The 11,345-nt window shown below is 36.7% G+C and overlaps 1 protein-coding gene across 1 annotated transcript in view; it reads right to left on the reverse strand.

The window, feature by feature from the left end:
• Nucleotides 1-255: 255 nt before the first annotated feature.
• The window catches only part of LOC134840542 (uncharacterized protein DDB_G0284459-like), a 47,288-nt gene continuing 36,198 nt past the window's right edge, over nucleotides 256-11,345 (reverse strand). Inside the window, exons 6-14 of the mRNA XM_063856424.1 lie at nucleotides 8,206-8,251; nucleotides 8,085-8,134; nucleotides 7,586-7,694; nucleotides 7,156-7,317; nucleotides 6,741-6,908; nucleotides 4,844-5,356; nucleotides 3,417-4,115; nucleotides 2,234-2,352; nucleotides 256-831 (exon numbers count right to left, since the gene is read on the reverse strand). Coding sequence (XP_063712494.1) covers nucleotides 703-831; nucleotides 2,234-2,352; nucleotides 3,417-4,115; nucleotides 4,844-5,356; nucleotides 6,741-6,908; nucleotides 7,156-7,317; nucleotides 7,586-7,694; nucleotides 8,085-8,134; nucleotides 8,206-8,251 — 1,995 coding nt within the window. The 3' untranslated portion in view covers nucleotides 256-702. The remainder of the gene's footprint in view (nucleotides 832-2,233; nucleotides 2,353-3,416; nucleotides 4,116-4,843; nucleotides 5,357-6,740; nucleotides 6,909-7,155; nucleotides 7,318-7,585; nucleotides 7,695-8,084; nucleotides 8,135-8,205; nucleotides 8,252-11,345) is intronic.

The following is an 11,345-nucleotide window of genomic DNA, read 5'->3' on the forward strand; positions in this document are numbered from 1 at the left end:
AATTGCGTTTTACACTAGGGTAACTTAAGCTCCTTAAAAAAATTTCCTTGAATCGACCATTGCATCGAACTTCTGCGTTTTTGTCACTTCTGTGATTTGGGGTATATTATCATTTGAAACGTAATCAGAAATATGAACCAGAAAAAACACGACCTTCAAGATGACCTTTTTTCGGTAACACTTCAGCGGGCATTAAAACACAAGGTAGTTCTAAGCTCGTTGACATCCTAAGAGAATAAAAAACATATACAGCAACATATTAACTCAATTCAAAGTAAAATCAATTGACGAAATCAAAAACAACATAATCACTAATTATAGGATCAAAGAAGTTTCAATAGTTCAGTTAACTTAAAATTTAGAGCGGACAAAACATACATACGTTCCAGAGCTGAAGAAATGCTTTACAAATTAATCTTGAAATCTAGGGTTGTACTGAGAATTGAAATCAGATACAAGGTGCTTAACTCGTATAGGCTAAACTGTTGCAGAGGGCCGAAAAGAGCAAACAAATGATTTGAAATGATCTCCACTCGCAAAAACACTTTTCGCAATAGAGTCACAATATGTAGTGGTTAGTTTTTCTAAAAATGGACTCTAAAAAGATAAACATCGACCAATTTCTCATTTAGAAATGTTGATTTTGTCAGATTTATCAAATTTGTTTTGTCAGCTCTGTTATTTCGCGTAAGTTGAGTTATCTCAAACAGGCTTGATGGCTTCGATCAATTCAGAAACTGTCTTGCGCTGCAGACCACAAAGGTCCACTCTGAGTGTCTGGTTTATGGGATCCAGACTCGCTTTCCCACTCTGCACCAGAATGTCCAACACCTGAAAAGAAGAGAGACAGAAAATTCAAGCCGCTTTCGCACACTCACTGCTCTGGCGGTAAAAAAAAAAGCCTAGCAAAAAGTTCAGTCCTATTTTACTCGACACCAAGAGAAAAATTTGAAATTTCTTTTCGCAATCAGAACCATGACTGGAAGAGATTCAAAATAACACCACACTCAACACGGCCTGTGAGCGCCTTTTTCACGTAATTGATATCTTTCTATATAATATAATTTCGGACCCTTTTTTGAAATTTTACTTGTTGTGATTTTCTCGAAATTTGTTCGAAATGTTTTAGTGGTTTTCTTTTAATTTTCAGTCTGCTAGCTTGCAATGTTAGTTTCATGCGGTCTCGCAACAAGCAAAAACGGTAAGAAAAAAATCATGGTTCTTTCACACCGGTTGCTGCGCAATAAAACAGGAACGTTCCCAGCACACTGATTTCAGAAAAAATATAAGGTGTAGAAGTAGGGGATTTCTTCTCTAGGTTCAGTCTCTCTTTTAACGACACCGCAAAGTCGTCCCTTGGGCAGTGAAATCAGCAGGGCGACCGAGATTCACTACTTTCTACAATCCCGAAAGGGTTTTTTGGTGGCAACACTTCTGTATTGTATTATGTTGCTTGCCCCTCTGTGTATTGCTCTTCGGCTGTCTTGTCTCGTCTACTCGATACAATCACAAGGGTTTCCAATGATAAATTAATTTAGATTATTATATGTCCAATTACAGAAGGCTCTGAGTGGCTAGGATATAATCTAAATTCAAGTCAAAGGGAAGGGTCTGCGATTTATCGGCCAAATTGCCTAATTGCAATTAATTTCCAACTTACTCCGCCAACACTAACTATTCTCTCTCTCTCTAGAGAATCTCTGATGAGAACTAATTATTTACTGGTCTCTTACTCCGAGAACCAACTTTTCGATTCGCTCGCAATTATTCTTCTGACTCTTACAGGCTCTCCGGTACCCTCCAATTCCTTATCTTTCTTTACCCTTTGTTTGCTCTACTGCTTAACTTAATGACGAATCAATTTTACGCTCAGTTTACTATAGCATGTAATACAGTAGAATCACCAATTCTACATATAGCCAACAGACAGTTGGAGAAGAGTGAATGAATGCAAGTTAAGTTTGACTTCCTACGAGCTTTTTTTGAGATGGTTAAGCAAAATCAGCTGGGAAAATTACACCCTACACCATAGTACGTTCCTCCACTTCGTGTTCTGTTCGGAACAATTCGACATCGAGTGAAGGCGAGAATCTAAGCTTCTATCATACAATTTACCAGAAATAGTTCTGAACTACTTGCCTATGCCTAAATCCCACAAAAAATTGCAATAAAATCGGTCAGTAACAAAAAAAACCTTCGCATTATAGCACTTGGCTTTTACAAAAAGTAGAACCTTGCGTAGCTTTTCACAGTCCTCGGATTCATTCATGAGTTTGTGCAGCTGTTCTAGTTTGAGCAGGTAGTCCACGTTGTAGCTGTCTTGAGCACTCAAGTGGCTCTCACTCTCCTCGCCTGAAATTGACTAACGAATCAACCTTAAATAACATCAAGTAAATTGATTTTCCTGCCATGTAAAAACAGCGTTGATACTTTCGAATAAAAAGTTTTTATTTCACCGAGAGAACGTTTTTGAGTCAAAAAGCTCCAAAGAGAAAGCTATTTTTCGGGCACATATTGGACTTTGTATTGGGGGCGTTCTTTGGTTTTTGATAGCAAAGTCCTTTCAGCAGTAATTTGGTCGAGGTTCAACGTTTCCAAAACAATAGGAAAACTTGGGATCTTCCCCCTTTATTACAATGGGGGGGGGGGGGTAACTGATTATATGCGTAACTGATCAATTCTCTCTTTTTATAAGTGTGGTGGGGGGGGGGGGGAGATTTGTTACAAGGTACCATAAGGGGGAGATAGTTAACAAGATCCGAAAACTTGATCGAAATTTGTTGAGAAAAACAACACCAATATTCGCAACTCTTTTTCTTATTTTATTATACAATTTTTGGTTTTTAGGCGAAATTGGTGAATATTCACTTACCATATTGATTCAATACAAGCTAAGTTGCTATTTTTGTGTTCGTTAAAATGTCATTGATAGTTTTTTCCAAAAAGTCCTCTCCTTTACACACGAACAAAACTTTTTTTCATTATCATTAATGTAACATTAACTGTCGTCCAAACCTTCTGTGCCACTTGTACAGCAACTGCCTATTCTTATTATTTATTGGCGCAAAAAATACTTACAGCAAAAAAAACACCCTCACGTTAACAATAGCCACTAAAAAGCGAAACCTTTTTTGACTGGACTAATACACAAAGATTACTTCGGCACGCCTATAAAGTTGCTATTTTCGTATGCTCGCTGAAAAAAGGTTGGATTTCAGCATTCAATTAAGAACCAGTGAATGAAAATGAATATTAGCAATAGAGAAAATTCTCTCGGTATTTTTTAAATTGCCAAAAAGAAGGACATCCCAAATTTGAAGTCCTGTTTAAGGTTTCAAAAAAACTTTTAACCATGAAAAATTATTTTGCATGAGTTTCCTACACCGAAACTTGAATACTAGGAGAAATAAACTCACCTAAGGATAAACTATTGTCTTCTTTATCAAAGTCAACTTCTTGGTCATCAGCAGAATCTTCGCCATTCAAACCATCCTCCGAGTCCGAGTTTGCACTATCTGATGACCCGGGAGCACTTTCATTCTTTTTCACATTTTCCATTCGCTTTCCCGAAATTTGTGCACTCTTCGAGCATCCGGAAGAACTAGCATGTTTGGTCTGGACTTCGACCTCGACTTCTGAATTGTTGTCGGCAATATCAGAGTCACTCGCACTAGATTCGTTTTCCGACAGCCTCGGAATCGGATTGTCGGTCGGCATTTTCTTGCCTCCCGACTGTCCGCTGGAATTGCGCTTCTTTTTGTCTGCTTCAACATCAAGATTCCCTTCTTCTTTTACAGCAGTCACAGTCTCTTCATGTAGGCTTTTCCCTTTGATAGTCTTTCCTTTACTTTTCTGCGATGACGCAACTGACTTTCCCTTTTCAGTCTTGTCTGCAGATATTTTTTTCTCCGATCCTTTAAGTTTGCCGCTTTTAGGCATGGGAGTTGGCTCCATACTAGACGGAGTGTGTTTAGCTGTTGGTTTGTGGATTTTCATCACAGATGGCTGTTCTTCGGATTCCGATTTCAATTCTACTTTGGCTGCATCAGTTCGAGTTTCTTCAGCAACATCATCTTCATCTTCATTTGAATCCCCTCCTGAGCTGCTGGTTTCATCTTGAAACAATTAAAACAAAGAATTGTATCGAAACAATTAAAAGAAAGAATTGCATTGAAAATATATGACGACACTCATTGAAAAAATACTTCAAACGCTAAAAGTTTTGCAATAAAAACAAAAGCTTCAAAAGTTCCCCCTTTTTAAGCCGAAAATAATAATAATAATACTGCAACAGCTTACCTTCAAATCCAAAAAACAAATCGGCGATAAAATTTGGAGAAAAAATTTTATTTGGCAGAGATGTTTTTAGATTCAATTCGTTCATCTGAGAATGGAAAAGCCGAAGTAAAATATTTTCCGAGACATTCGTACAATTTCCATTTTTTCAATGCAATGCAAATTAAAAATGTGAACAAATGAAAATTCAACGGTTTTAAATAAATATTGAATGGTTTTCTAATTGCAGTGAAAAGATAATGACAAGGTTTGCACGCATTGGCCGAGTAATTAACTTTCTCATGGGCCAGGGAGACAAGTTATGACTCGCAACAAATTTCATCCGAACGATGGATATGTTTCGTCGGTCAAGCCAACGAAAGATATTGAACATCCGAGTTTCGAGCGGATTAACGTGGATAAAATGACACTTCTTCACGAAATAGTTTTATTCATCGGTGATTAAAAAAGCTTTTTCGGACGCTGTGTCCTGAAACAGGCGAATGTATTTACAGGTACGACAACAATGCCAACATCTTTAAGTATGTGAGACAAGATTGTTGTTTACCTTCAGAGGAACTATTTGAGGTGCTGCTTGAACTGCCACTGCTTTCACTCAGCGTCATTTTTCGCCATCTTTTCTTCTCGGAACTCACTTCTTTGTTCTCTTTTTTGCTCGCTTCCACCTTCTCTTTCTTCATATCCACCGTCGCTTCTACTCCCCCTAATTGGCTCTTTTTCTTTTTGCCCTTCTCCGATGTCGTCGTTGTTTTTCGTTTCTTCTTCGGCTCGAAGGCGCCCTCGATGTCACTCGAACTGCTCTCCTCGCCCTCTAACTCCTTCATGAAGTCCGACTTGAAGCCCCCTGATGAACTGCTAGTAGTTTTTGCTGCATTTGAACTTGGCTTCAATACATGACCCACCGATTCCGAGTCATCGTCAGCGGCTTTTTTCGCCACCAAATTGTCATGATTTGATGAGCTTTTCGACCTGTGAGAAGATGGCTCCATCTCCACAACACTTGCATCGTCAGCTGGTTCCGCTTTCATAGATCCACCGGAGTTGCATTCCCGATTTGATTCTACAGATGAAAAGAATGTTGGCCGATGTACTTTTGAAAAACTTCCTTCCATGCCAAGTCAGGCCAGTTAATCTATAGTTGCAAGAAATTATTAGCGATGCTATAAATTACAGGGTCAAATCACCTTCGGTATTACTGATGGTAAAAATTAGACTATTGGTCTTAAACTTGGATAAAGATATTATCCAAACAATTTCTTCTTTAAATTAAAAAAAAATTTTAGTTCGATTTTTTTCTTCGTTGCTACTGTTCGCAAAAACTTTAACGTACGGTGGTTTCATATCCGAGATATTTAAAAATAAATTTTGGCAAAAAAACTGATTTTGAAGTTTTAGTTCAATGTAATGGTTCTTAATCTAGATACTATTTTGAATCTGTTAACTCAACACTTGATTCGATTCGAAGACTATTCGATTCATTCGCTCCCAGAGTGATTACTCCCGCAAGGCCAATTTATCTACATTTTAAAAACTATTTTCTGTACCTCCCACTTGTAGTTGCATTTAGTTGTTAATGATTCTTTTCGTTCGAAGGAAGAGTAAAAATGAATTATCTCTCTGAAAGATCCTCAACAGTCTTTTCAATGATGTTTTTCATTTGAGTTTTTTCCGCAACTTCACAAAAAAGGTTTAAAAAGTGCAGACTGATTCAACACTGAGCAAAAAATGGCTGTTTTTTTTCTGAATGTACAAAAACCAGTAGTATTAATAGTTTAGTTCAAACAGAAGCACATTCCGGAATTTTTCTTCATTGCTTCAACCTCTCTTATCCAATCAGAACAGCCGAGACAACCATTTATGGCATTTTTCAGAGCTCAAGCAGATGGTCTTTATCACAATGAAACTTGAAAAAAATTAGCAACAGTTTTTGCTGCGAAAACAAATAATTCATCTGATTAACGTGGTTTAATTGTTTCCCATGTGAACTTCCCATATTGAAATTTGATAGCAGAACACATGTTTGCAAGTTATATATGTCATCAAGCGACAATTTCTAAGTGACCCTCAAAATTAAAACAAAATAATCTATATATCTGATCTTAAAACATAACAGTAGCAAAAAATAAATTGCATGCTGAAACAAACCAATGATAGACTAAATAGTATAACTAAAAAAAACAAATCTCAAAAATTTTTGCCCAAAAATTTCGAATGATCACGAGCCAAGGACTTTCTTCTTTGTGAAAACAACGAAGTGAAGCAGAATTGAGTGATTTGGTAGCAGAAGTCTGTTATGAAGCAACTTGCTCCGGGTAACCTGACACTCAACATCAACTGTAGGCGATTGAACAAAAAACACTTGAGCTGTTGCTATGTATCCCCCCGTGCGAAAATACTTCAATGATCAATTAGCCGATCAATAAATTGAACAACTGTAAGCTTACTTTTATCCTTTTTCTTTTTGACCTTTTCCCTCTCGAGAGTAGCTCCCTGGTGGGTGTCTGTGGGACCTAGGGATGATATGGTTGCTTTACTGCTGGTGGCATGTGTACCCAAAGTGAACCCTGAATCAGACTTCTCCTTCTTGTTAGAAGACACTGTCATGTTACTGCCTAAATACAAATGACAATTGGAATGCTAGTTAAGTCATACGCTTTCTGCAGACAAAAATAGAGACGTTTTATAACAAAACTCTTAACACTATCACTACAACCGGTCAGAGCTTTAAAACGGGTTGAATGAATTAGATGGAGGGGGTGTGAACCTGAATAGCTGACCAGGTGTAGTTACATTTGTAGCAATACACCACACAGCTAGAGCGACAGGATCTATGAACAGGAACACCACTGGAACACTCACCTGTTTTTCCTCCCGTGGACTGCGTATGTCCTCCTGATGATGACGAGGAGGACGAGGTTGCTGTCGTTGGTTGAGGCGGCGGCGGCTGGGGCGAAGGGGCAGCCGACGATGAAGATGCATTTGTGCTTGCAGTGGCTAGAGATGCGGTGACCTTAGAGTGACCTAAAATACACAAAACAATTAGCAAATATAAAATCATTCTAACATTGCTCCAAGACAAATTTGATCGCAGGATTTTTTATCAATTAGGAAAAAATGATAAAATATTGGATATCCAATATAAATTGGCAAAAACCACAAACTTTTCAAAATATCTCGGCATTTCAGCAGGAAATTTGACCAGGTGAGATACGATTTGACAAAACATGCATGCCTTGTACAAAATATAAAAACAATTTGACGATCAAACTGGACGTGAACAGCTTTTTACCTGCACTTGAAGGCGTGTTTTTGGTGACATAGATGGGCTGTGAAAAGAGTGAGGCCTCAATCTTCTTCTGCTGATTGTGCTGCTGATGGCCACTTCCGCCTGACTTCAACTAAATTTCAATTACAGATAATTCTTCCGACAAAATTGGCAGATTTATTTCATCGTTTTATTTCTGTTGATCTTATCCAAATAAGTGCGAAATTTAGTGCGAAATCTAAAATAAATATGCTGAAAAACTACAGAACTGACCAGATAAGCAAAAGAATTGAGCTTTGAACAAAAACTTTTGATACACCGTTTTGCATCAAGAAAGGAGAAAATGGTTTTTTTATGGTAGCGGAAGCAGGCAGGGATTTAATTTTTTTACAAGGCGTTCGAACTGTCAAAAAATTTGTGAAACTTCTTCAGTTCGACTAACTATCGTTTGTTAGGGCGTTCAAAAAGTGGTAACAACCGAAAAACATAGATTCAGATCAACAAATGGATTAATCAGCACTACCTTGTCTTTGTCTTTCTTGCTACTCTTCGATTTCTTCGAACCTTCCTCGTCTAAAAAAAAACAGAAATTCCAATTTCTAAATAGTATGTATCACTCATATGCAAACAGAAGTATAACTTACCTTTCGATCTGTCCTTATCTTTTGAAGAAGACTTGTTGCTCTTGATCTAAAATGAGTAAAAGTTGAACTATCACAACAGGAGCTGATGAAAAGAGAAAAACCTACAACATGGCACACTAGCAGTGGGAAAATTGAAGACAAAGAACTCAAGGAAACTGAAGACAGGATAGATTTTTAAAAAATTTCAACTTTTGGATTATGAAGAATAAAATCAGGGGCGGATCTAGGATTTTCTCGAGGGGGGGGCGGATTTTCAAAAAACTGTCAAAAATTTTGACGACCTTTTTTTTTAGCTGACCAACTTGATTTTCCGAGCTCCCCTAAAGCACTAAAAAGACTATGTTTTGGCTAAATATTCTGCGCCGCAGGCAAATATTTGAAAAAAAACAGGTCAAAAAAACCGTTTTTGGGCACTTTTTGAAAAATTTTGACAAAAAAATCGCGTTTTTTGGCGCGCACTCCCCTTCAAAAAATAGTATATATTGGCGCCAAAGGCGCATTTAGAAAAATTTTAGGGTCGGTCGGCCAAAAATGGATTTCTTAAAAAGTACCAAAGGGGGGGGACTCTTTGGGTCGGCAGGTGGTCGAATCCCTGAGGGGGGGGGGGGGGGGCGTCCGCCCCCCCCCCCCCAAATCCGCCCCTGAATAAAATACTTCACGTTAACGTTATTTTATAATCTAGAAGCTGTAAAACTAATCCGTTTAAAGAAAAATGGACCAAAAGATAATTTTTGTAATCCGCTGGAAAATCTAAAAATTAAAAACACTTTCAAAACTAAAATTCATTCACGTTTTTTTTCTCGCCATATGTTTTTGCGCAAATGAAGATTATAATCTGCCTTTTGTAGCGAGTAATTTCGCCGTTCGATTCAAAAATCGAACGGCGAAAAATTAAGAACGATCAATATCTAAAACATATGACTTACAACAAAAAGGTCTTTAAAAAGAATTGTGTTTAAATTGACCAATTAAGATAACTTCTGAAAGAATGAAATTAAGCCAACAGACAATTAGGAGTGGCTAAAAATTAAATTTTTGGAAAGTTTTTCATAAAGTCGAAACAAATTTAAATAGCAACAATTTTTGATGAAATTATACGGAACTGCTGGAGACTTAAATATAAATACACTTGGAAAGCAAAAAGAAAGAGCAGTTTTTAGGCCAAATGATTTTTAGTAATAAAAAACACCCTACAGCACAGTTCCTTCCCAGTTGTTCGGTAAATGGCCTGAAGAAAAAATTCAAAACTTCATCTTTTGCCCATCTTCACTCACACGCAATGTCAAATATAAAGATGATATTTCTCCCATCTAGCACCCTTTATTTGCACCAGTTAGCTGGCCTTGATTCAAATAGTAATGATTTCTAAGCCGAGTCAATTTGTCGTTTACGCTACGTGCTAATATGAGACGCACTAAACATTCCATATTACCAACTTTCAAATTCCCATTACTTTGCTAAAAAATGATCACAGGCAACTTTTTCACATTTTTTTTGAGCTCAGAGCATAAATATCTTCTAGATTAATTGAATAATTTGCCAAAAATTTCTAAATAAAAATCCGATATTCTGCTGAAGAAAAAATACCCAGAATAGACTTGGGCATTAAACAACGCTTCCTATTCAAAAAACTGAACGAAGAAAACAATTTAAAAAATTTCAGGTTCTTTTCTGATTATAAGGTTATATTTCCAAAACTACTCGATTTCAGGTATTAGTAATTTTAACTCAGAAATGCAACCCTAAAATACCATTGTTTGACTTCGTTAATTTTTTTTCCATTAGCCCATACGATATCTTTTGCTGCTATCAACTGTTTAACCATTTAAGCATAATTTCTTAGAAAAAAAAACACTATTTTTGAAACACTTTAAATGTTTATTGAAAATTTTCGAAGAAAAAAAACAGTCATAACTCAAAAACTAAAACAAAACTAAGCAGACTTTTTACAAGACCAGATGAATAACGCCTAAGCGTACCATCTCAGCACCACAAATTTTGAAACAAACGTCAAATTTTGATTTCAGAAGGGTTTGAGCAGTCATACTTCGAAGCCACATCTGCAACCGCTGGAATGGAAAAAATGTGTCATCAGTCGGCCGCAGGGTTGCGAAATTCTGACAAAAAAACTTCATATAATGAAAATTAAAATATTGAAAAAGCCTATTTAAATGTAGGCCACGTCTGCAACTGCAGAAACATCCTGACATCATTTCATATTTCATCAAACTTTCAGCAATTTTGAGAGTAATATTTCTAAGAAGTTCAAGTTGTTTGAAAATTTTTGATAAATCAAAAAACATCATCTCGCAAAAATAAGTTGAGCAGTCAAATTTTGAGGCCAGATTTGCAACCTCTGAGAGTACTCTGGCAGGACCCAACAGTAGGCTTGAGAACTTTTCATACTGCGAAGTTTTCAAAATCGAAAAATCAATTTTAAAAAAATCATATCTCGGAAACAAATAGAAACCCTGAGAGTACCTGACAGCACCTCACTATATGGTCGAGAGTTTCAAATGTTGTGAACACGCATTTTAACAAGCCAATTATGGAACGCTCGTTAAATAATGTATAGTTGGATGAATACCACCGTACACTACCCTAGACTGCGCTGCCTTCCTCCAACTGTCACATGTTGGCATGATAGCTACAGCCTTACCTTCGGGCCTTACAATTGTCGTGGAAATCATAAACCGGAAAATCGCAAAAAAATAAGCATTGAAAGATACAATATTGCATAAACGTGCGAAAATCTTTTCATTAAATATGGAAAAATATTACTTAGGAAAAACTTGGCAAGATATTGAAGCCAGCGTTTAGAACTATAATAGATAGATAGAAATATATTATTTGAATTGGAAAAAACCTGTGCTGAGGAACATATGCAAACAAAACTAAGCTGACACACAATTCACTCCCAATACAATTGTTTCAAGAAAAAGTTTCAAATTGAAGTTCAAACGAGCACTGAAATGTCTAAAATGGGCTGTAACCAATATTTTAATTTGAAATCTCAAGAATTTTAGCCTGTCCAGCACATTAAAATACTGTGCACGTATTGTTAACAACTATTCAGTATTTATCTTAAATTAGTTGTGTACCTGAAAATTATTATTTCGGTTTGATAAACACGTCTTTAG

Source organism: Symsagittifera roscoffensis, chromosome 2, assembly GCF_963678635.1.
Source record: "Symsagittifera roscoffensis chromosome 2, txSymRosc1.1, whole genome shotgun sequence".
Classification (NCBI taxonomy): Eukaryota; Metazoa; Xenacoelomorpha; order Acoela; family Convolutidae; genus Symsagittifera; species Symsagittifera roscoffensis.